Source organism: Somniosus microcephalus, chromosome 17, assembly GCF_052327205.1.
Source record: "Somniosus microcephalus isolate GS21.2 chromosome 17, FLI_Smic_1.0, whole genome shotgun sequence".
NCBI classification, from domain to species: Eukaryota; Metazoa; Chordata; class Chondrichthyes; order Squaliformes; family Somniosidae; genus Somniosus; species Somniosus microcephalus.
The window spans coordinates 58,316,602-58,342,677 of NC_141003.1; the positions used below are offsets into that span (position 1 = coordinate 58,316,602).

A 26,076-nucleotide genomic window follows, 5' to 3' on the forward strand; every position below is an offset into this window, starting at 1 on the left:
TTTCACACTTCCAAATTAATCATGCCTTTAATTTATAATTGAGAATACTTTAATATTTCATAACATGTTATATTTAAGGACATGGCCATATAGGCAGTGCTACTAGTGACAATCTAATGGTGTCTGTATAAACAACAACAACTTGTATTTATATAGCACATTTAATGTAGTAAAATGTCCCAAGGCGCTCAGGAGGTTGTGGGACTGGAGGAGATTACAGAAATAGGGAGGGAAAGGCCATGTAGGAATTTGAAAACAAGGATGAGAATTTTAAAATGGAGGCATTGCTTAACCGGGAGCCATTGTAGGTCAGCGAGCACAGGGCTGATGGGTGAATTGGACTTGGTGCGAATTAGGACACGGGCAGCCGAGTTTTGGATGACCTCAAGTTTACGTAGGGTAGAACGTGGGAGGCCGGCCAAGAATAGTCAAGTCTAGTGGTAATAAAGGCATGAATGAAAGTTTCAGCAGCAGACGAGCTGAGGCAGGGGCAGAGACGGGCAATATTATGGAGGTGGAAATAGGCGATCTTAGTTATGCTGCCGATATGTGGTCAGAAGCCCATTTCAGGGTCAAATATGACAACAGAAAATGCTGGAAAAACTCAGCAGGTCAGGCAACATCCGTGGAGAGAAATTAGAGTCAACGTTTCGGGTCAAAACCCTTTTTCAAAACTGGAAAGGAAATAAAATAGATCGAAGGCAGGGCTGCGATAGAACAAAAGAAGTAGAGGTATTCAAAACCAGACGAGATGGTAATAGGACAGTGGAGACAAAAGATGGCTCAGATTAGGTGTGAAGTGTACTGGCAGGATGAGAGACAGCTGCCATGTGGGAGAGAGAGGGAAAAAAAAGGAGGGGGGGGGGAAAAAGGGAAGACCCAAAACAAAGGGGTGGAAAAAAAATATAAGTAAAAATGTAATAGGGGCCGAGGCTATGATCTGAAATTGTTGAACTCGATATGGAGTCCGGAAGGCTGCAAAGTGCCTAATCGGAAGATGAGGTGCTGTACCTCGAGTTTACGTTGAGCTTCCGTGGAACAATGCAAGAGGCCAAGGACAGTGAGGTTCGAGTGGGAATGGAGCGGTGAATTAAAATGACAGGCGACCGGAAGCTCGGGGTCACCCTTACGGACTGAACGGAGGTGTTCCGCAAAGCGGTCACCCAATCTGCGTTTGGTCTCCTCAATGTAGAGGAGACCGCATTGTGAGCAGCGAAGGTTGTGAACAGTCTGGTTCAGCCTCAGACAGATGTTAGGGAGAGGGATGGAGTCGGTGTCTAGGGAACCGAGTTTGTGGCGGGACCGAAGACAATAATTTCTGCTCATCCAGTACTGGATGTCAGACAAGCAGTCTGACAATTTAGAGACCGTGGAGGGGTCGAGAGAAGTGGTGCTGAGGTAGAGCTGGCTGTCGTCAGCGTACATGTGGTAACTGATGCTGTGTTTTTGGATGATGTCGCCAAGGGGCAGCATGTAGATGAGAAATAGGAGGGGACCAAGGATAGATCCTTGGGGGACACCAGAGGTAACCATGTGGGAGCGGGAAGAGAAGCCATTGCAGGTCATTCTCTGGTTACGATTAGATAGATAAGAATGGAACCAGGCGAGTGCAGTCCCACCCAGCTGGACGATGGTGGAGAGGCGTTGGAGGAGGATGGAGTGATCAACCATATCAAAGGCTGCAGACAGGTTGAGAAGGATGAGGAGGGATAGTTTACCTTTGTCACAGTCACAATAGGATGTCATTTATGACTTTGATAAAAGCCGTTTCGGTACTTTGGCAGGGTTGGAAACCTGATCGGAAGGATTCAAACATGGAGTTGCAGGAAAGGTGGGTACAGATTTGGGAGGCGACAACATGTTCAAGGACTTTGGGGAGGAAAGGTAGGTTGGACATGGGGTGGTGGTTTGCAAGACGGAGGGGTCAAGGGTTGGTTTTTCGAAGAGAGGGGTGATGATGGCAGATTTTAAGGAGGGGGACAGTACCTGAGGAGAGAGCCGTTAACAATTTCAGATAACATGGGAGCCAGAAAAGGAAGTTGGGTGGTTAGCAATTTAGTCGGAAGTCAAACTCCAAACCATCATCAACACCTTCACTGAAGGGTACGAGAGCATGGGCCTTACATTAACATCCGTAAGACAAAGGTCCTCTACCAACCTGCCCCCACCACACAGTGCTGCCCCCCCGATTATCAAAATCCACGACAAGGCCTCGTCTACGACGTGGACCACTTTCCATACCTCGGGAGCCTTCTGTCAACAAGGGCAGACGTCGATGACGAAGTCCATCACCGCCTTCAGTGTGCCAGTGCAGCCTTCGGTCGCCTGAGGAAGAGAGTGTTTGAAGACCAGGACCTCAAACCCGGCACTAAGCTCATGGTCTACAGAGCAGCAATGATACCCGCCCTGCTTTATGCCTCAGAGACATGGACCATGTACAGCAGGCACCTCAAAGCACTGGAGAGGTACCACCAATGCTGCCTCCGCAAGATCCTGCAAATCCATTGGCAGGATAGGTGCACCAATGTCAGTGTTCTCGCTCAGGCCAACATCCCCAGCATCGAAGCTTTGACCATGCTTGATCAGCTCCGATGGACGGGTCACATCGTCCGCATGCCCGATACGAGACTCCCAAAACAAGCGCTCTACTCAGAGCTCCGACACGGCAAGAGAGCCCCAGGTGGGCAGAGGAAACGCTTCAAGGACACCCTCAAAGCCTCCTTGAAAAAGTGTAACATCCCCATCGACACCTGGGAATCCCTGGCCCAAGACCGCACAAAGTGGGGGAGAAGCATCCGGAAAGGCGGCGAACACCTCGAGTCTCTTCGCAGGGAGCAAGCGGAAGCCAAGCGCAGACAGCGCAAGGAGCACACGTCAACCCAAACACCCCACCCACCCGCCCCTTCAACCACCGTCTGCCCCATCTGTGACAGAGACTGTAGGTCCCGCATTGGACTCATCAGTCACCTGCGAACTCATTTTTAACGTGGAAGCAAGTCATCCTCAGTTCCCGAGGGACTGCCTAAGAAGAGAAGAAGGGAATTGTTGTATCCGTGTGTTAATGGAGACACGGAATGCAGGAGTTGGTTTAACAGGTGTTTACTGAACAAAGTCTGGAGGTGAACTAAAAGATACAAGACGCTATACAGGCTTATATACCCGAGTGGTCACTACCGGTATTACAGTACACAGGGGCTCTTAAAGGTACATACACTACAATTCCTCCCCTTTTAGATAATTAGTACATAACATTTTAAGTAATCATTAATTAACATGTTTACAAGAACAATAATCTACACATTTGCTGCAGTTAATCAATTATAAGTCAGTCTCTCTGGAGGCTTCCTGACTCGGTCTGGATAACGCCTCGGTGGTGTTGTAGTTTTCGGTGGTGTAGTAGGTTCTTTTGGCAAGGTCGATTCGGCTTGAATGCCAGTGTCGGGTTATCTGGTTCCAGTATCACCGGATCGGAGGTAGATACTATGGGTATCTCTGCTTCATCATTAGGCGTATAGAGTTGTGGTGTCGGTTGTCCCTTTTCGGATGATTCTATGATCTGGTCAGCATGGCGCCTTATTATGCTTTCTCCAATGTCCACGGTATACATCAGCGGTCCTAGTCGTGTGCAAATAGTTCCAGGCTGCCATTTCTCAGTACAGTAGTCCCGGGCCAAATCTTGTTGACCTATCTGGAAGGTTCTAGTTGGCCTTTCATTCATGCCTTGAAATTGCCGGTTCTCTACGTCCCTTCTGATGTTTGGCTTGATCAAATCCAGCCGGCATCTTCGTCTTCTATTGAAAAACATCATGGCGGGAGTTTGGTTTGTAACCACATGTGTTGCATTCCTGTATGCAAACAAGAAGTTATCTACCTTATGTTGTAGTTTTATGTCTTCATTACCCATGGCCTTTATGGCCTTCTTGAAGGTCTGGACAAACCTTTCAGCTAATCCATTGGTGGCGGGATGGTATGGGGCGGATGTGTAGTGCTTAACCCCATTGTTTTTTAAGAACTTCCTGAATTCTTCGGACACAAATTGCGGTCCATTATCAGAACAGATCTGTTCAGGCAGCCCATTCCTGGCAAATATGGTCCTTAATACTGTGATGGTTTTTTCCATGGTGGTGGAGGACATCTTTATTACCTCCGGCCACTTGGAGTGTGCATCAACCGCGATTAAGAACATTGAGTCCATAAATGGACCAGCAAAGTCGATGTGTACCCTTTGCCATGGAGATGAGGGCCACTCCCATGGATGTAGAGGGGCTTGTGGTGGGGCGTTTTGGACCTTCTGGCATCCTAGAAAGCTCTTGGTCATTTCTTCGATGTCTCCATCGATTCCTGGCCACCACACAAATGCTCTGGCTAGGTTCTTCATTTTCACTCCACCCAGATGCCCCTTGTGAAGCTCCTTTAGCACTTTATCCTGGAGTTTGGGTGGAATCACCACTCTAGATCCACACATCAAGGTTCCTCGGCACACTGACAGCTGTTCTCTTCTTTGCAAGAAGGCTGGCAACAGTGGTTCGCCATGTGCTGGCCATCCCTTCACCGTTAAATCGTAGACTCGTGAGAGAGTCGGGTCATTTCTCGTTTCCTTTTCAAATGGTAGAATTTGTTACTGGTAGACATTCCACTATGGTTGAGTGGAACATCTCCACTGGGTCCACTGTAGATGCCTCTTCTACCGTTGGCAACGGTAGGCGCGATAAACCGTCAGCATTCCCATGCTGTTTTGATCCTTTGTATTCTATGTCATATTGGTGTGCCCCTAGGAAAAGGGACCACCTCTGTAGCCTTTGTGCTGTCATAATGGGAACGCCCTTTTTAGGGTTGAATATGGAGATGAGGGGTTGATGGTCAGTCAACAAGGTAAATTTTTGTCCGTGTAGGTAATGGTTGAATTTCTTCACTCCCCACACCAGGCTGAGTGCTTCCCTGTCGATCTGGGCATAGTTACGCTCAGCTGAGTTCAATGAGCGTGACGCAAAAGCTATCGGCCGCTCCGAGCCATCAGGGAATCTATGCAATAATACCGCTCCTACGCCGTAAGGGGATGCATCGCACGCCAGTCTGATTGGCAGTGATGGGTTGTAATGAGCCAACACTTCCTTGGACGTGATCAAGCCTTTGCATTTATGGAAGGCACGTTTACAGTCTTCGCTCCATTTCCAAATTACTCCCGTTTGTAGCAGTGCATTAAGAGGGTGCAGAACAGTTGACAAGTTCGGTAAAAATTTATGATAGTAATTTATCAATCCCAGGAACGACCTTAATTGTGAGACATTTTCAGGTGCTGGGGCTTTTATGACCGCTTCAATCTTTTCAGGTGACTTATGCAACCCTTCTTCGTTAATTATATGGCCACAATATGATATTTGTTTCTGGAAAAATTCGCACTTGGGGCAATTTGCTCGTAGGCCCCGTTCTCTCAGCCTAGTGAGCACCTGCTCCAAATTGGCAAGGTGCTCGTTGTCGTTTTCTCCTGTTACAAGGATGTCGTCTAGGTAGCATTGAGTCCCCGGAATCCCTTGCAGGACTTGCTCCATAGCTCTTTGCCAGATAGCTGGAGCTGATGCTACTCCGAAAACCAGTCGATTGTACTGGTACAGGCCTTTGTGTGTGTTTATCGTGAGATACTTTTTAGAGGCCTCCTCAACCTCCATCTGTAGATATGCCTGTGCCAAGTCAATTTTGGTGAAACGTTTCCCTCCGGATAGTGAGGCAAAAATATCTTCTATCCTCGGAAGAGAATACTGTACCGTGTGAAGGACCGGGTTTACAGTCACCTTGAAGTCCCCACAGATGCAAATTTTTCTCTGTTCTTCAGATTTATCATTATTCAACGTTTTCTTCATGACCGGGACGATGGGTGTTGCCCACTCGCTCCAATCTACCTTGGATAACACGCCTGCCTTTTCCAAATTCTCCAGCTCTGCTTCGACTGCTGGACGAATTGCTTATGGCACCGGCCTTGCCTTAAAAAACTTGGGAATTGCCGCATCTTCCACTTTTATTGAGGCGGTGACGCCTTTCAAGGTTCCTAGTTCCTGTTGAAACACTTCTTTGGCGTTGGCCAAGATGTCTTTTAATCGTTCAGGTATGACGTCATCATCATTTTTTTCTTACTGGTCACCGTCAGTGCTTGAATGGAGTGCCAGTCTAAACGTATCTTTCTGATCCATTCACGTCCCAACAGCGGTGGACCACCATTTTGCAGAACGTATAAATACAACTTCTGTATTTCCTTGCCGTTGTATACAACAGGCACCCTTATTTTCCCTCTGGGGTATACTTTCTGCCCCGTATATGTCTTCAAGATAATGGATGTGTCTTTCAAAGGTATATGCGGAAATAGCCGCTCGTAATCCCGTCGACTTATGATGGTCAGAGCTGATCCTGTATCTAGCTCCATTTTAACTGGGGACCCCGCTATCGTGAGGGTAACCCAAATGGTCTGGTAATCTTCTTTGGCAATTACATTATGTAATTTGAGACAGCTTAGTCTCTTGTTTCCGGAGTCGCTATCGCTCTTCTGGTCTTCGGAGCTACTGTCCGTCATCATTTGTACCTTTCTGTACTTTTCCTTATTGATTTTTTTTCTGTCAGTGGATTTTTTTGTTTCCAGATCGGCATACACGTGCAATGTGTCCCATCTTTCCGCATTGCCTGCATGCTTTGTCCTTGAACCAGCAGTCCCTCTGGTCATGGGTGGATCTGCCGCAGCGATAACATCTCTCGAAACCCCGTGTCATTTCATGGGTGCCGAAGTCCTGTGGCTTTTGCTGTATCTCTCCTCTTGCTGCTGCTTCGTATGATACAGCCACACTGAAAGCCTTGTCCAGTGTCAAATCTTTCTCAGAAAGTAGCCTTTTCTGTGTTCCTTCACTTAGGAGACCACAGACGAATTTGTCTCGTAGAGAATCTGCCAATCCTGCCCCGAATTGGCAGTGCTTTGACAGCTTTCTTAATTCGGTGAGGTAATCAGCGTTACTTTCATTCTTGTGCTGATTCCTCCTGAAGAATTTGAATCGTTCCGCTATCAGCAGCGGTGTTGGGTTTAAGTGCTCCTGTAGGGTATCAACAATCTCCTTAAAATTCTTGTCCATCGGTTTGGCTGGAGTGATTAAGTTTCGTAACAGCCCGTATGTCCTTGTGCCCATCAGATTTAGAAGTACCGATGCCTTTTTATCATCCTCTACTTCATTTGCTGTGCAATATACCTCCACTCTTTCCACATATGTGGTCCAATCCTCTATATTACTATCGAAAGCAGTAATATTGCCAGTCTTAGGCATCCTGAAAATCAAAAATGGCGCCTCCCGCGCTTTCCTTTCTTCCCTGCCGAGAAAAAATGGCGCCTCCCGCGCTTTCCTGCCGCTGACAACGTTGTTCTCCGTGGTTTTTATTTACACAGATATTTTTAATAGTTGGAGACTCGTTCCCGCCGGACTCTCTGGGACTTTTCCCTCCCTCTGCTTGGTCCGAACGCCGACCTGCTTTGCAGCGCCGGCCGTCTCCCGAGTGCTCCACCCTCCGTCTCTGTTTGCCTCCGCCTTCCGACTCGCTGCTCGGCCCCGCTGCAGAGCCACCCGATCGAGCCCCAGCCCACCGCCCAGGAAGGATTAGTGCAGTACCTGCCACCAGCCCGGCTAGCTGGTGAAACCAGTTTTTTTTTCTTCTTCGACCTTCGTCTGAGGAATCGATCTCCTTGAGGTGCTACCGAATTGCAGGTAAGTCCGTTTCCAATTCGTCGCCACTGTTGTATCCGTGTGTTAATGGAGACACGGAATGCAGGAGTTGGTTTAACAGGTGTTTACTGAACAAAGTCTGGAGGTGAACTAAAAGATACAAGACGCTATACAGGCTTATATACCCGAGTGGTCACTACCGGTATTACAGTATACAGGGGCTCTTAAAGGTACATACACTACAGGAATAGGGTTGAGGGAGCAGGAAGTGGGTCTCATGGACAAAATGAATGCGGAGAGGTCATGAGGAGAGATCGGAGAGAAACTGGAGAAAGATGCGAGTTCAGGGCCAGTGTATTGCACTGGCAAAAAATTAAATACAATACTGCCCACAGAATGCAAATTTATATTTGTGATATAAATGTTTTCATTATGCACAAAAGGCACATTATTCCCCCAATTAAATAAAACTCAACTATTACAAAATTATCGTGCACTTTTTAAAGTAGCATAATTTATTCAGCTCTCAAATAAAATTATTTATTTTGAACTTTATAAGTATATCCAGAAGAACAGACATGAAGAGTACGAGAGGTAGAACTACTTCACACCGCTGCAACTCGGAGTTCGCAAGCAGGGCTGGCCATCCATGAAGGGGAAGAAAAGGGGCCTTGGATCGATTGGAACGGCCTGTGCGTGGCCCCCGTACGTGCGCGTGCTGGGCTGGCGGCGGTAAGATGGCGGCGTGTCTACAGCGGCTCGCTCGCATTGCCGGGCAGAGGCTCCTCAGGAGGGACTGGGCCGGCGGCGGCAAGCGACAGGTAGGTTCGGCCTGGCACAGCAGATCAGACCCGCACAGCTCCCGGAGATGGGAAACTGCTTTCATCGATAAGCTGGAGATTTGGACCGCGCGGATGGCTTTAATCTGGGGCCATTGGTGCAGCAGAGACATAACGGCACAGAAGGCGGCCATTCAGCCCATCGAGTCCGTGCCGACACTCTGTGGAGCAATCCAGTCAGTCCCATTCCCCGCTCTATCCCGTAACCCTGCAAGTTTATTTCCCTCAAGTGCCTATCCAGTCTCTCCTTGAAAACATTGAGTGTCTCCGCTTCCACCACTTCTGTCGGCAACGAATTCTAGGTCATCACCACTCGCTGCGTAAAAAAGTTTTTCCTCACATGCCCTCTGTATCTCTTGTCCAAAACCTTAAATCTGTATCCCCTAGTCCTTGTACCATCAACTAGTGGGAACAGCCTTTCCCTGTAGCCTATCCAAACCTGTCATAATCTTGTACACCTCTATCAAATCACTCCTCAACCTCCTTTGCTCTAATGAAAACAAATCCAGCTTCTCCAACCTGTCCTTGTAGCTAAGATCCCCCATCCCTGGGGTTAATATGAGCCACCCAAGGCGAGGCGGTGATTTAGTGATTTATTTGTTGCGGGGAACGGGAAGGTTTGGTTTTTAGTGCCATAAAATCATGTTATTTCGGGCCCTAATCACTGGTTGGTCGGGTAACGGGCTGTTACAGTGACACGGTGAGGTAACAATGACTGAGCTCAAATTGTAGATTGAAGTTCTACTATGGTGACAGGTTAATATCTTCTTTGTTTTGAATATTTGGTTTTGTGTCTCGATTATAAAGTCCTAGGAGTGAGACAGTCACGCTCTCACCTCTGAGTTTTGGGTTCAAGCTCCACTCCAGTAATTTGAGGACAAAATCTAGGCTGACACTCCAGTGCAGTACTGAAGGAGTGCTGCACTGTTAAGAGGTGCTGTCTTTTGGATATTTATCATCTCTTTGGTGAGCATAAAAGATCCCATTGTCACTTTTCGAAGATAAGCAGGAGAGTTCTTCTGGTGTCCCGGCCAATTATCTGGTCATTTATTTCATTACTGTTTGTGGGACCTTGCTGCATGCAAATTAGGTTCTCTACATTATAACAGTCATTGCACTTCAAAAAGTACTTCATTGGCTGTAACGTGCTTTGAGACGTCCTGAAGTCGTGAAAGGTGCTATATAAATGCAAGTTCTTTTTTTCTTTATCTGTGTCTACCTCAGTCTTTGATGTCTCCAACAAGTACAAATTAAGTTACAGTTCATTGTTGGGCTGTGGCCCTGCTGTGTCTCATCAGGTTTGGTCAATAATCTCTTTAGAACTGGGTTAAGTATTGTCCGGTGAGTTAATTTAAGCATTGTATATAAAACTGTAATACGGTACATCTGAATCTAATTCTTGGATGTCTGTATGTTGGCAAAAGGGAACAATCTGATACCCTTCACTATGTAGCCTATATTTGTGGATTTTTATTAGGACAACACCTCCCATGCTTAGGATGTTCTCTATTAGAGGCTTCTCATTAAAATGAAAACTGAAGACTATGTGGACAGACGCATGTTCTGCTATTTTGACAAGTTAGTGAGGAAGAAGGGTAAGGTCAAGTCGCAAATGTAATTCAGTATTGCTGCAGGTCACAGTAATAGAATGACAATGGTTGATTAAAAAGCAACTCATTTTCCTGTGGTAAATAGTTTAGAAATGCAGATAGATAACTGCAAATATGAGGTTCAATTAGATTTATACATGTGACTGTATTGCATGACTCTACAGAAGTTATAATTGATGGAAGGCTTAAAGAATTGACTTTACAGGCATCATGTATATTAGAAGTAATTAGGGAAATTATCAATTACAAATCTTTCTTGTAATGGTATTTTGCTAAAATTATATTGCTTCTCTACAAATTATCATTTTGCTTCATTATTTCAGCCCATCCTACACAACTGGAATCGATTCCAGGCCACTCAAGCAACAGCTGCACACATTGTTCTGAATATTCCAGAAACAAAAGTCACTTATCTGGAAAATGGACTACGAGTGACCTCTGAAGACTCTGGTCTTCCAACATGTACAGTGGGTACTAAGCTGATTTGTGTACTTTGTATTTGTCCTTTATATAATATTTTTTTGTATGTGCATTATGGTAACCAGAGATTTAATTGCCGGTTAGTGTATGCATGTTTCTACCTTATTGCATTATCTGTATTAAGGATGTCCAAATGTTTTCTCGGTGGCAATTTGGTTGGTGTACCTTGGGAGCCACAGACCACCTATGGACATGGTAATGCCATATGTAAATGATTTGGCATCAAAAGCCAAATAATCAGCAAAATTTTGCTAAAAGAACAGTACGTTGAGCATTTTGACTAAATACAAAATGATTACATTCAAAAGTTCCAGTTTATATAGTACTGTCTGCAGACCCAGATGTCTGATCTACATTGTGTGACTCCACCTCTAAGACTTTCCACTGCTGAAACCCTTATTCGTGCCTGTATCACCGACAACCTCAATGACTATAAGGCTGTTGTTGCTGGTTTCCCATCCTCCATAAACTCTAGCTTGCCTAAAACGCTACCAAACGTTTTCTATCCCACACCAAGTTCCATTTGGCTATTATCCACATCCTCATTGACCTACATTGGCTCCTCGACCCCCAGAACATTAGGTTTAAAATTCTGTTCTTGTCTGTAAATCCCTCCATGGCCTTGCCCCACCCTATCTCTGCAATCTCCTCCAGCCTTGTATCCCATCCTGAATGTTCCATTCCTTTGACTCCTGTCTTCTGTGCATTTCCCCCTTCATCCCATGACTGGTGACAAAACTTTCAGCCATCTAGTTCGCCGCTTTGGAACTCCCTCCTTAAGCCATTCTGCCTCTCAACTTTTAAAAACTTCTTCAAGACCCATCTCCGTGACCATCGCCCATCCTAATCTGTCCCTTCCGGACTCTGTGTCTGTTTCCCTTGCATCTATTTGTGAAACACTTTGTGGCATTTCTTGCATTGAAGGCACTGACTAAATGCTTGTTATCTTCATCCAAACTCTTCCTCCTCCTGGAACCACTTGCCCAACATAGCAATGTGATTCTCCAACTTGTATCCTATATAGAGAGCAGGCTTCCTCCTCCTCCCCTACCAACAAGGCTGCACTTGTGGGATCTTAACTGACACATGGGTGCATGATGCTTGTGACAGGAAAAAGTGGCAAAAGATAATTCACGATGGCATGACAAAGCTTGAAACAAGTCCTATCCAGCTCAAAGGAAAGAGAACCCAAAGGAAATCAAGGAACGGTCAGCCCGTAAATCACTCTGACATTTGATGTCCTGTGTGTGGGAAAAGATTCCTCACAAAAATCAAACTTTATAGTCATATGAAAACCCACAACCTGTATTAAATGGAGGTGAATCATAGGCTGTCATCATCGACAACAATGGACAAACCATCATCATCGTCATTAAGATCAAAAGTAAATTTCATTGCTGTGAGCATATCACTGTCAACGCCAAGTTTCTTTGGAAAGTTAAAACCAATCAATAAGATAACAAGAAAATAAGTAAAATATTTCTGTAAAATGTAAAGAAAAAGTCATAAATATTGTCACTTTGGTACTTGCTTTTCAGTTAGTTTGTCATGTTGGCTCAGATTCTGGTTGTCTGGAGGTCTTTGTCCTGGCTTATGCTGATTGCCCTTTACCCTGTGGCTGAGTTTCAAGGAGCCTACAAGGAGAGAAAGGGGTGCAGTGTAGTTCGTGAGATGTTTTTCTAGATCTAGCTGAGCTTCCAAATTCTTAGAGATCATCTCTGCCTTCGGCAACTTCCTGCTCTCTCTGAGATTTGCCACGCATCCACAACAACAGTTTTGAAATTGTTCAGTGATCGTGGTTTGAACTGGTATTTCAAGTATGGGCTGAACATAGCCCTGTCTTACCTATTATGAGCTCTGTCATTTTGACTTTACTTGATTTTACTCTCTGTGCCTTTCTGTCTTTTAAAGCTGCATCTATCTCCTTGAATCTCTCATCTGATGAAATGAAGAATTTATTTGCATCCCTGCCCTTGGTTTATTTCCCCAGATCCTCATTCCTTCTCTACATTGGCTAATGTAATAATATCATATTACATCATTTCCTATGATGTTGCTTTACAGATTAAAAAGAAACTATTAATTGGCCTTGCTGCAACCTAAAAATTGTTATGGTTGATCAACCCAGCAAAGAGCTTTGCTCTTGTTGAGTTGCTGTCTGATAGAATTGATATGGGTTCATTAGAGCTGCTTGATCATTGAGCCTGGAAGCTCCATGGGATGTATTTTATCTTCTGTGTAGCTTTTCTCTGCCTCTCCCTAAGGAGGGTTTGTGTGAGAGAGTTCTAGCTTGACAGTAGCTGTCTCTGACTGTTGCCAATACTGAGGTTGGTGGTGGATTCTCTGAAGAATTTCTTCCCCCCCCCCCCCCCCCCAAAATCCTTGGGATGTTGAAGCTTGTTCGGAGAGTGGATGATTCGGGGGGGTGGGGTAAAAACGATTTTAAAAAACTATTTAATCAATCCTTATATTGTGATGTACATAGAAACATAGAAGATAGGAGCAGGAGTAGGCCATTCGGCCCCTCGAGCCTGCTCCGCCATTCAATGAGATCATGGCTGATCATCCAAATTCAGTACCCTGTCCCTGCCTTCTCCCCATATCCCTTGATCCCTTTAGCCTTAAGAAATATATCCAACTCTTTTTTGAATATATTTAATGAACTGGCCTCCACCGCCCTCTGTGGCAGAGAATTCCACAGGTTCACCACTCTCTGGGTGAAGAAATTCCTCCTCATTTCAGTCCTAAATGGCTTACCCCTTATCCTTAGACTATGACCCCTGGTTCTGGACTTCCCGGCCATCAGAAGCATCCTTCCTGCATCTAGTCTGTCCAGGCCTGACAGAATTTTATAGGTTTCGATGAGATCCCCTCAATCTTCTAAACTCCAGTGAGTATAAGCCCAATCGACACAATCTCTCCTCATACGTTATTCCTGCCATCCCAGATATCAGCCTGGTGAATCTTCGCTGCACTCCTTCCATGGCAAGATCGTCCTTCCTCAGGTAAGGCGACCAAAACTGCACACAATACTCAAGGTGCGGTCTCACCAAGGCCCTGTACAACTGTAGCATGACATCCTTGTTCCTGTACTCGAACCCTCTTGCTACGAAGGCCAACATACCATTTGCCTTCTTAACCGCCTGCTGCACCTGCATGCTTACCTTCAGCGACTGGTGCACAAGAACACCCAGGTCTCTCTGCACTTCCCCTTCTCCCAATCTATTGCCATTCAAATAATAATCTGCCTTCCTGTTTTTGCCACCAAAGTGGATAACCTCACATTTATCCACATTATAGTGCATTTGCCATGTTTCTGCCCAATCACCCAACCTGTCCAAATCGTACTGGAGTTTCACGACATCCTCCTCACAGCTTACCCTCCCACCCAGCTTTGTGTCATCTGCAAATTTGGAGATATTACATCCAATTCCCTCGTCCAAATCATTAATATATATTGTGAACAGCTGGGGTCCTAGGACCGATCCTTGCGGTACCCCACTAGTCACTGCCTGCCACTCGGAAAACGACCCGTTTATTCCAACTCTTTGCTTTCTGTCCGCCAACCAGTTCTCTATCCAAGTCAATACCTTGCCTAGGGGTGTTGTTTGTATGTCAAAAGATAGCATCTTAAAATTATATCTGGCCTTGGTAAGACCACATCTGGAGTATTGTGTGCAGTTTGGTCTCAACCAAGACCAGATATAACTTTAGGATTATATCTCCTGACTTATAAATGACAGCTCTAGCTTTACATCACAATAATCCATTCACATTCTATTGGCCTTTTTATTATTTTTTTTGTACCTGTACACCAGCTTTTAGTGATTTCTCTCTGCTCCTCCACAGTTCCTAGCTTCTCGCCATTTAGAAAATACTCTGGTCTATCTTTCTTGGGTCCAAAGTGGATGACTTCATACTTTCCCACATTGAGCAAAACTATGGCAGATGGAGTTCACTCACTTAATCTATCACTGTCCCTTTACAACTTTCTGCTCCCATCTACACTATTTACTGTGCCACCTAACTTAGTGTCATTAGCAAACTTAGATATACGGCACACTATTCCTTCATCCAAGTCATTTATAAATCTAATGAAAAGCTGCGGCCCCAGTACAGATCCCTAGGGGACACCACTAGTCACATCCTGCCAACTTGAGTACATACCCACTCTCTGTCCCCTAACCAATTCCCTATCCAAGCCAATAGGTTGGCTCCAATTCAATGCGCTCTCATTTCACTGTCTCACTCAATCCACTAGATATTTAACCTCCTCAAAGAAATTCAGTAAATAGGTTAAGCATCACTGTCTGCTCCCAAAACTATGCTTGCTATTTCTAATTAACTCCTATCTCTCCATATGATCCATTATCCTTTCCGTCATCGTAGTTTCAAATAATTTCCCTGCAGTCAAGGTAAGATATACAGGTGTATAATTTAACTGTTTCATCTTTAGCTTCCTTTTTAAAAATAGTCACATTTTGCTTGTTCCAGTGCTCCTGGATGTGACCCAGTCTTTGGCTACATAGAATTCTCTTTTTACCTGCGAAGCTGGGAATATCCAGGAATGATATCCACAATGTTCAAACAACAGCAACAACTTGTATTTATATAGCGCTTTTAATGTAGTAAAACGTCCCAAGGCGTTTCACAGGAGTGTTATAAGACAAAAATCTGACACCGAGCCACATAAGGAGAAATTAGGGCAGATGACAGAGTAGGTTTTAAGGAGCGTCTTAAAGGGGGTTAGAGAGGCGGAGGGCCTCGCAGCTGAAGGCACGGCCGGCAATGGTGGAGCGATTAAAATCGGGGTTGCTCAAGAAGCCAGAGCTGGAGGAGCGCAGATATCGCGAAGGCTTGTAGGTCTGGAGGAGGTTAGAGATATGGAGGGATTTGAAAACAAGGATGAGAATTTTAAAATCGAGGCCTTGCTTAACAGGGGTGATGGGTGAACAGGACTTGGTGCGAGTTAGGATATGGGCAGCAGAGCTCTGGATGAGCTTAAGTTTATGGAAGATGGGAAGCCAACCGGGAGTGCGTTGTCTAAAGGTATGGATGAGGGTTTGAGCAGCAGATGAGCTGAGGAAGGGGCGATGTTATGGTGGAAAAAGGCGGTCTTAGTGATGACACGGATATGTGGTCGGAAGCTCACCTCGGGGTCAAATACGCAACCAAGGTTGCGAACAGTCTTTTGCCAGGGAAAGGGGTGAAGTCGGTGGCTAGGGAACGGAGTTTGTGGCGGGGACCGAAGACAATGGCTTCGACTTTCCCAATATTTAGTTGGAGAAAATTTCTGCTCATCCAGTACTGGTTATCCGATAAGCAATCTGACAATTTAGACACAGTGGAGGGGTCAAGAGAGGTGGTGGTGAGGTAGAGCTGGGTGTTGTCAGCATACATGTGGAACCTGACGCTGTATTTTCGATAATGTGGCGGAGGGCCAGCATGTAGATGAGAAATAAGAGGAGGCCAATAGATCCTAGGGGAACCCCAGAGGTAATGGTGCAGGAGCGGGAAGAGTAACCATTGCAGGTGATTCTCTGGCTACGACTGGATAGCTAAGAATGGAACCAGGCGAGTGCAGTCCCACCCAGCTGGCTGACGGAGGAGAGGCATTGGACGAGGACAGTGTGGACAAGTGCGTTAAAGGCTGCAGACAGGTCGAGAAGGATGAGGAGGGATAGTTTACCATGGTCACAGTCACATAGGATGTCCTTTGTGACTTTGCTAAGAGGCGTTTCGGTACTGTGGCGGGTCGGAAACCTAATTGGAGGGATTCAAACATGGAGTTCTGGGAAAGATGGGCTTGGATTTGGGAGGCGACAGCACGTTCAGGGACTTTGGACTCTGGAGCAGAAATTGCTGTCTTGCGTTAACCATCTTCTCCACTGTATATTTTATCTAACTATCTCTCTCTCGTTCATATATATAATAATCATATGCATTTTGGTATAGGAGGCGGCAATTTGGTCCATTGTGCCTGTGCAAGCTTTCTTATTGAAACTATCCACTCTAGTTCCATTTCCATGCATCACTTCACTATTTATATAATTGGATATCATGACTGACAGCTTCAATAGACATTTGTGTTAAAATATTCATATCCTAATAAGTCTGTATGGGGAAAAAAATTGTCTAACCACTGTTCTATTTTTCTAATACTGATTTTGATTTTAATGCCAATAGAAATAATCTTTTACCCTCTCAGACAGATTCATAATTTTGAACACTTCTGCTACATCTCTCTATAACCTATTCTGCTTCAGTGAATTCAGCCCAAGTCTCTTTTAGTGTCTCGCCTACATATATCATCTAATCGCTGGTATCTTCCTAGTGAATCTATGTTGCAGCAGAGTCCCATTTGCCATATTTTGGCTTTTACCATTTACAGTCTGCCATTAAAGATCTGTGTATCTGTACCCTAATATCACACTGTTCCTTGTTTAGATTTTACTGTTCAGGGTATTTTTCCATTCTCAATTTTTTTCAAAATATACTACACATTTATCGGTGTAGAACTATATTTGCCACATATCTACCTGCTTAACCTGTTGATTTCTCCTATTGTCTCATTCTTCCTGACAGTTTGCCATGTTCCCTAATTGTCAGCAGATTTTGTGCCCATGTTCAGATCATTCATATAAATGCTGAATGAGGGAGGCCCCAACACAGAATGTCACTAGCTGTACCATGCCAACCTAAGAAACATCCATGTACTCTAACTCTTACTCAGCTTTCTGTCCTTTAGCTATCATTCAATCAATGCCAATAACCAGCTGTACCTTTCTAATAGTTATCCCATACTATGATTTTTTTTTTTTTAATTTGTTTATGGGATGTGGGCATCGCTGGCAAAAACAAAACTATTTTCACTGATAAAGTCCCAGATTTTGTGTGGTGAATCAGTTTATAAAAAATAAAAAAAAATAGCGCCTCAAATTTGAGAGCAACCCTCCCCATTGCAATTTCCCATTGTTTTCTTACCAAAAATCAGGTCCAGAGATACACTTGTGTCACATCTGTGATGTCAGCTTGCATGTTGCACGTGCCGTACTGACATCACGGATGTAATGCGAATGCATCTGGACTGGGTTTTCAATTGGAATAAAAGGCTATGTAATTTATTTTTTAGGGGAACCTAGATTATTTTTATCTTTAGGTATTGATGTGTGGAAATTGTTTAGCTTTGATTCAAATTTATATGTTGCCTCCTGAAGTACAGCTTGTTGTTTTCTGTAGGTTGGACTGTGGATTGACGCAGGGAGCCGCTATGAGAATGAGAAGAACAATGGAACGGCTCATTTCTTGGAGCACATGGCTTTCAAAGTAAGACAACACCTACCATCGGTGTATTCAGCTTGTTTTCATGAAGTACTTCAACAACAGCAACTTTTACTCATATAGTGCCTTTAATGTAATAAAATGTCAAAGGAGCTTTATTACGTGGGGATCAGACCTGAGTAGGAGTAGGGAGAAGAATTAGGGGGAGTAGGCCGAAGGGGTAGTTTTAAGGAGGCTTTTGATGGTAGGGAGAGATGTAGCAAGCTGGAGTGGCGGGGGGTGGGGGTTTGCAGAAGGGAGAGTGGAGTGAGGGAGTGGAAAAACTTGTGCCGGGGCAGGGGCCCAATAGTATTCACCAAGTTCGGGGATAATGGATAGTGGGACTTAATATGGGATAGTTGTAGTTTATGAGGAATGGAACTTGGAATACTGGTGAGGAGAGCATTGGAGAAGTTGAGTGTGGAGGTGATCAAGAGATGGTTGAAGGTTTCAGTTGAGGTGGATTGAGGACTGGAGAAGGACGATATCTTGGAGGTGGAAGTAAGCAGTCGATGGACTAGGTGTTAGGTTTGAAGCTCCGGTCAGGGTCAAACACAGCATCAATGCCAGAAAAAGTATGTACCTGTTCTTTCATCGCAATTCAATACATTTCCAGTAAACCTATTCTTCCTCCTTCCCCCACAGGGCACAAAGAAACGCTCTCAGCTGGACCTGGAACTTGAGATCGAGAACATGGGAGCCCATTTAAATGCATACACATCTAGAGAACAAACAGTGTATTATGCTAAAGCGTTTTCTAAAGATCTGCCCAGAGGTGATTCAATTAATGTTTAATTAGCTTTTGAACCTGAATGCTATAGAACATAAAGGTTCTCTTATTTTGAAGAGAGCTATAGTTCTGTAAATTACATTTCTTTTGAGGCCTTGTCACTAGTAACTGGAAGAGATGCCTTTTCCCTCCCACACAAAGAATAATGTGCTCTTTAATCTGCATTCATTGTGAATGTAATCAGTGTTGTGTTTTCCAGAAACTATAATCATTTTTCTGCCCTCAAAACATGATAAGCTGTATAATATTACAGGATTCAGTGAAGAGAACTTGGTCATTAAAAACCTCTAATTAAAACAATAAATCTATGTTTGTAAACCATGTTCTGTTTGGTGTTTTGCATGCAGCTGTAGAAATACTCGCAGACATTATCCAGAACAGCACCTTGGGAGCGGCTGAGATTGAGCGTGAGCGAGGAGTTATTCTAAGGGAAATGCAAGAAGTTGAAACCAATCTTCAGGAAGTAGTCTTTGACTATCTGCATGCAACGGCCTATCAAACCACGGCATTAGGCCGCACCATCCTGGGCCCTACAGAAAACATCAAGTATGTATACTTGTTTCCTTTTTAATAGTCATCTTGAATTTTTTCCTAATTTTAAACTCACTGGAATAATCTTTGTAACAGATCTATAACTCGGAATGACCTGGTGGAATATATCACAACACACTACAAAGGACCGAGGATTGTATTGGCTGCTGCTGGAGGTTATTACATTTTCAGTCAATTCTTCTAATAAGTAATGAGCTTCATTCTAATGCCCACGAGTCACAGTGCTTTCAGGCAACAGAGAATATGGTTTTGGTGCATTTGGTAATTTTTATTTATTTTGTTATTGATATGAACATTTTCTTAGAGGAGGGAATGTTATTGGATATAAAGAAGACAATTTGTTGGGAAATACAGCTCTTTGAGCATAAACTAAGGACAGTAATATGAAGCTTAAAAATACATCTTTTATGATCATTGTAGAAAAACGTGTTGATGTTTTATATTAAAGTAATTGTGCTATCGGATTGACTTTTGTTTGTTGAAGACTTAACATAAAGCAACTGTTTGAATTGTCCATCAATGCTTGTGACTGATCTGTGCACTCAAAATTTCATTGAAGTATTTTAGTGCATTGTAGCTTTTTTTTTAAACTTGCCACAAATGATGCATCCCAAGTGGTTGGGTTTATCCTGTGTGTAATTCTGTTATACAGACGAGGAAGGTCCCAGATTCAATCCCTGATTTGCACTGTAGGGCTGCTACAATTAGTATTCCAGGTTTAAGGAGAGGAAACATCAGCCATGGTTCCCACTCCAATCATTATTGGCCCCTGCTAGAAATGCACGTATGTGAACATCAATTGAGGATAGGATTGGGCTTTATTGTAATGCCCCCTGCAATTCATTAGCCTGCTGACACTGTCCATGTTCACATAATAATAGCCAGTTGGGTAAGGTACTGGAAGGTGATCAGCATGCACAGAAGCACACCCAAACTAGGAGTCAACAGCTTCAGGAGGGAGGGAAGAAATAAATGACTTGAGGTACAGGTATTTAAGTTGCATGCATTTTGCTTAGATTTCTTTTGTCCAAATGATCTTTACAAAGTAAAAAGTACTCTGTGTGCAGAAATTAATTGGATTTTTAGATGAAGTTGAATGTCTTTTTTTGTATGTCTGCCAGTGTAGTTGCGCATTTTCTTCAACACTGATGTTTGAATGCCTTCTTGCAGGAGTGGGACATGATGAATTGGTTGAATTGGCAAAGCATCACTTTGGTAATCTATTAACAACCTATGACGGTAATTCCACACCAGATTTGCCTCCCTGTAAGTTCACAGGAAGTGAGGTATGTGCATAAAGATCTAATCACTTCACAAAGGTTGCATGCTATTGCTAGACTGAGCACGTAGGCAGGTGACCTGCTCCCCTCTATACAATTATGTCTCGACAAGTTGATGCTATGAGCTCAATCTTTGTCTCTTCCCTTTCTATATAGAAATACCTGACCATAACTTTGCACTCTTGTGATCTTGCACAGATCTGCAGCATCCATTTGAAGATGATGTAGCATGGTGGTTCACTAGCTGATGTGCCACCTGGCTGGCTGTTGTCTACCTCTCTTTGTTTTTTTTCCCCAACCGTTAGTGTGTCTTTTCTTCTTTATCCTCATAAGAACATAAGACGTAGGAACAGGAGTAGGTCATTTGGCCCCTCGAGCCTGCTCCGCCATTCAATAAGATCATGACTGATCTGATCTTGGCCTCAACTCCACTTCCCTGCCTGCTCCCCATAACCCTTGACTCCCTTACCATTCAAAAATCTGTCTATCTCCACCTTAAATATATTCAATGACCCAGCCTCCACAGCTCTCTGGGGAAGAGAATTCCAAAGATTCACGACTCTCAAGAGAAGAAACTCCTCCTCATTTCCGATTTAAAAGGGTGCCCCCTTTTCTGAAATTATGCCCCCAGTTGTAGATTCCCCCACAAGGGGAAACATCCTCTCTGCATCTACCCTGTCAAGCCCCTTCAGAATCTTAAATGTGTCTTGTTTATCCCCATGTAGCAAAACACATGTATGTATTATTGTGATATAGAATAGGGAAAGCAAAGGACTGAACGAGGAAAAGGAGGACTGAATGAGTTAATTTATTAGTCACTAGCTGGGGAGCCCTGCGTTGCGAGGGCAATTTTGGGGAGGAGGACTGAATGAGTTAATTTATTAGTCATGAATGGACAGAAATCTTTACTTGATTGCACAACATTGTATAAGCTTGTACTCTGAATGTCAACCAGTGGGAGGGGAGAGAAAAGAAGCAAAGAAAATCTACCTCTGTTATTTGATAATAACTACTTAGATACTTTGTGTTTAAAGTTTGTAGAATTGTATGGATCACCCTATTGGAAAGTATAACCATGTTGTCTAAGAATTTTGATTGAGAAGTATTGAACAGAGTAGGTTTGAGTGACTGCTGGCTCTGGGGACTCCTTATTCCTTGATGATAGCTGTGAATTTCCAATTGCTTCAATTACTGGGCCTTTGGTATATATTCATACAAAATATACAAAAAAGTCTAGTCTGTTATGTTGTACGGTGTTAAAATGCACAATTTTCTCAACTCCAACACATTTAGATTTTAATTCAGATAGTGTATTTAAATTTACAAGTCTTTGATGGACTGATTGTCAAGTTGGTCTAGGGACAGTTCTTGTACTGAGATAATTGCATCAGACTTGCATTAAAGTGATAACTGATTTTGTTTAACAGATTCGTGTAAGAGATGACAAGATGCCATTGGCTCATATTGCAATTGCTATTGAAGCTGTTGGCTGGTCACATGCAGACACCATTCCGCTGATGGTGGCAAACACCCTGATTGGTAACTGGGATCGTTCTTTGGGTGGTGGTGTGGTAAGTAAGCAGGAAAACCTCATCACAAAATAGTTTTGATTTATAGAGCCTATTAATAATTTGTACCCTCCTTTTAAACTTGTGAATATCTACTGGCTCCAGGTTTATGCTTTCAGGAAGATTGTGGCCAATAAAATACAATGTGCTTTCAGTGCTGATCAAGCTACAGGAAACTCTCTGGTATCCGGCACCAACGGGACCAGGATGGTGCCGGTTGATTAAAAATTCCGGATGACGGAGAGGGTTATCTACCGAGGCTATTTTTAACAAACAGAGTCAGACTCCTGTTAGTGAGGTGTTCGGACTTCTGACAGTGCCAAGAAGCTGAGTAGTGGCAGTTTGGAGAACTACCCCCGCTGACTAACTCGGCCACCATGGGAGACTCGGACTCTGCAACATTTCCGGTTATTGAGGTGTTTTCGGAGTATGAATTTTGCCGGTTAATAGAGAATTCTGGATATTTAGGTGCTGTTTAAATGAGAGCATCCTGTAAAATGAGAATTCCATGGATTGTGATAAATCCCAACACCTGAAACTGGGAACTAAACCTCTCTAGTCTTATCACTATGTCAGGCTGCATCAAGAATTTTCTCTCAAATTTAGTTAGCTCCCTTCCTGAAAGTGTTGACTGTGCAGGTAGCACAAAATAGACTGGTAGAATCCTACCAATCTCAACACAATCTTTCATTTGTTGTCATTTTCTGCTTTCTATTATGTAGCCAGTTTGCAAACCAGTTAGCTTTTTTTCTATCTATTTCACGGTCATTTATCACATTAGTTTTGGGCTGTTGCGTGTATACAGGCAATCAAGACCACACCACCCTGGGCCATTTAGTCAGTATTTAACGAGTTCTAAACACCTTGCCTCCTTCCAAATTGGAAACTCTTTATTATCCGGCACCAACGGGACCGGCGTGGTGCCGGTTTATCAAGAAGTCCGGATTAGAGAGAGGTATAGTTAAAAGGTACGAGAGCTCCGTACACAGCAACAAATCCAGGCTTCCCTGTTGCTTAGCAACATGTGCAGGAACTCCGGCCACAGACCAAGCGTCCCTGTTGCTTAGCAACAAGTGCACGAACCCCAGTTACACAGCCACAGATCCAGGAACTGCCACTAATATGAAGTAAAACTTACCTGAACCTACTCCTGAATTTTGCCGGTTAACAGAGATTTCTGGTGCCGGTTAAGAGCGTTTCCTATAAAGAAGAGTAAAATAACCTAACTGTTCTATTCCATTGCCACTATTTAAAAAAAAAAAAAAAAAAAAAAAATGCTTTACATATTGTTTAAAATTAAGTTGGCTCGCTGAATAATTTTTTTTTTTTTTTTTTTTTAAAAACAGAACTTGTCCAGTAAGATGGCACAGATCACTTGCCAGGGTAACCTCTGCCACAGTTTCCAATCATTCAACACCTGCTATACAGACACTGGTCTTTGGGGGCTTTACATGGTTTGTGAGTCTAACACGATCAACGACATGCTGCATTTTGTTCAAAGAGAGTGGTAAGTAAGTGTGTGTAGTGCATCACAAGTCTTTATATATACACTGTATACATGGGTGACTATCTTCATGTGATCTTGGTGATATCAAGCTACTGCTTTTATTGAAAATTGCACTTTTGAGTTTATTTTGTGGAAGTAAAGCTGTCTTAAATAAATAGAATATCTCCACAACCTTTAAAATATTTTGTAAGATTTTGTACTCTTCCATATAGTATTTACACAAAACTTTTTGATGTCTTCTAAAGCACTTGCTGTCTCGTGATAGCATAGCAAATAGTTCAGAGCAAGCTAAATTTCAGCTTTAAACAAGTATCCCTCTAATGCATAACATGTTGATCATAAGGTTAGTTAAATGGCAGGTATTCTATTTACTCTTTCTATTCTAAGTGTTCTCATTCCTAAAGTGAGGAATCAATTAAAATGACTGCTACAATGATACTGAGGCTTTGTCATCACTACACAAGTGCTGCAGGAGGTAATACGGTGTTTTAAGCAAGTGCTGCAATATTCAGCACCACCTATCAACCATTTTGATCCCTACAGTAGTCACAATATACTACAGTAGACTAAAATCAGTGCGTCATGTGCTGAAAGTGGCAGCTACAAATTACTGTGGGAACAGCATTCACTCCTCAAACTTACCATGACTACACCATCCCAAAAACACTTTGGCCTCTTGTGTATCCCCCTATTATTAGTGGCTGTACCTTCAAGTGCTTAGGCCTCACACTGTGGAATCTCCTCCCTAAACCACTGCCTTTTAAGGCCCTTCTCTTTGATCACCCCTCCTAATATCGCCTTTGGATGTTTTTATATACATGTTGAAAGCAGTATTGGGGGGTCAACTGAGCTACTACAACGACTATATAGGCCATTGAGATTATATGATTTTCAAAAACCACTAATTCAGATGTTTTTCTATTTCAGGATGAGATTGTGTACCAGTGTTACTGAGAGTGAAGTTGCTAGAGCCAAAAATCTCTTAAAAACAAACATGCTGCTGCAGCTTGATGGTAAAAACAAGGTTTATCTAGTTGTAGAGTTTATTATCTAGGTTTGTTTAAAGTTTTCATTTGGAATTTCAATATTTGCAGGTTCAACACCAATCTGTGAAGATATTGGGAGACAAATGTTGTGTTACAATCGAAGGATTCCACTCCCGGAGCTTGAAGCTAGGATCGATGTAAGTGAACATTATGTCTACATACTAAAGGTCCATATGCTGTTGGGGGAGTTAAAGAGGGCAGATGTTTAACTGGGGTTTAAAGAGAAAGTTTACAAAAAAAAAGTTTAAGGCCTACCTTTGTGCAATTGTTTTTAATCAATCAACTGTACTTTTATGTGGTATAAAAGTGTGATAACTTCACTTGGTTTTAAACTAAACTAACTAGTGTTTTGCATTTTGATCCAGGCTGTTGATGCCAAAACAGTAAGGGATGTATGCACTAAGTATATCTACGATAAGTGCCCTGCAGTTGCTGCGGTTGGTAAGTGAACATGATAACCTATGTAATAATTTGCATGCAGCTGGTTTCAATGTCTTGTAACTTTTTTTCGTTTCTCCAGGTCCTATTGAACAGCTTCCAGATTACAACAGAATTTGCAGTGCAATGTACTGGTTGAGATCATAAATACCACCAGCTATAAATGTTTATAAAAGTTATATTAATTATAAAATAAAGTGAGACATTTATACTTGGTTTTGTCATTTTATTATCAAATAATCACATGCACAATGATAAAAGGGAGTGGGAACAGCTCATTTCTTCGGTCTAGCAGTGTTAACTTGGTCTTGGGCGGCTTTCTTTGCTTTGACCATTTCAACAAGTTCCTGTTAAGTAGGAGCAGAGAGTTCAAAATGCAGAAATTTTTATAGGGCAGCTTAAAGTCAACTTTGAAATCAGGCATAGCATATAGTATAGGATCCTTGAAGCAAGGTTTAGACCAAAGCTACACTTAAACTCAAGATTAATTAAAATGCTTTGTATATATCAGTTGCATTAGACTTGATTTAAAAACCTTTGAATCAGTTATCTAAAAAGGCAGGTACTTTCTCAAGTCTAAGTTTTATTATACAGGTAGACTATCCTTTATCCGAAAACCTCGGGACCAGCTGTGTTTCGGTTTTTGGAGAATTTCGGATTTCGGAAGGTGGGTCGGCGGCGGGGGTCGTACGCACGACTTACGCTGACGCTCAGTGTAAGTCGGCCGGGGGGTCGTGTGCACGACTTACGCTGATGCTCAGCGTAAGTCGTCGGGGCTGGCGGGGGTCCGCGCGCACAACTTACCCTTTATCCGAACTTCCGGAACCCTCTAAAAACCGAAGGTTTTTTCGTTCAGCGTAAGTCGTGCGCACGACTTGCGCTGAACGAAAAAACCTTCGGTTTTTAGAGGGTTTCGGTTTTCGGAAGTTTGGATAAAGGGTAGTCTACCTGTACT

General features: G+C 43.3%; 3 protein-coding genes across 4 annotated transcripts in view; 1 reads left to right on the top strand and 2 right to left on the bottom strand.

Annotated features, from left to right (window-relative positions):
• napepld (N-acyl phosphatidylethanolamine phospholipase D) overlaps positions 1-7,806 on the bottom strand; it is a 67,045-nt gene extending 59,239 nt beyond the window's left edge. Inside the window, exon 1 of the mRNA XM_086010435.1 lies at positions 7,638-7,806. The gene's annotated coding sequence lies outside the window, so the exon portion shown is untranslated. The remainder of the gene's footprint in view (positions 1-7,637) is intronic.
• A 498-nt stretch (positions 7,807-8,304) lies between these two features.
• Positions 8,305-25,330, top strand: pmpcb (peptidase, mitochondrial processing subunit beta). Its single transcript, XM_086010434.1, has 13 exons — positions 8,305-8,512; positions 10,464-10,607; positions 17,860-17,946; positions 18,586-18,715; positions 19,078-19,276; positions 19,358-19,437; positions 20,453-20,568; positions 21,990-22,133; positions 23,477-23,637; positions 24,565-24,650; positions 24,732-24,820; positions 25,049-25,124; positions 25,204-25,330. Exons 1-13 carry the CDS (start codon positions 8,429-8,431, stop codon positions 25,266-25,268), a joined length of 1,461 nt encoding a protein of 486 aa, XP_085866560.1. The 5' UTR covers positions 8,305-8,428; the 3' UTR covers positions 25,269-25,330.
• Positions 25,327-26,076, bottom strand: part of dnajc2 (DnaJ (Hsp40) homolog, subfamily C, member 2) — a 40,496-nt gene continuing 39,746 nt past the window's right edge. For both annotated transcript variants that reach the window (XM_086010433.1, XM_086010432.1), the window contains one exon: positions 25,327-25,468. In XM_086010433.1, coding sequence (XP_085866559.1) covers positions 25,397-25,468 — 72 coding nt within the window. In that variant the 3' untranslated portion in view covers positions 25,327-25,396. The remainder of the gene's footprint in view (positions 25,469-26,076) is intronic.

What these genes read in the sequence shown, in the direction of transcription:
- pmpcb (XM_086010434.1), top strand. Translation starts at nt 8,429, where the DNA reads ATGGCGGCGTGTCTACAGCGGCTCGCTCGCATTGCCGGGCAGAGGCTC. An exon ending in TGGAGCACATGGCTTTCAAA is followed by an intron (nt 17,947 to 18,585) that starts GTAAGACAACAC and finishes CTTCCCCCACAG; the next exon opens with GGCACAAAGAAACGCTCTCA. An exon ending in GTAAGTTCACAGGAAGTGAG is followed by an intron (nt 20,569 to 21,989) that starts GTATGTGCATAA and finishes TTTGTTTAACAG; the next exon opens with ATTCGTGTAAGAGATGACAA.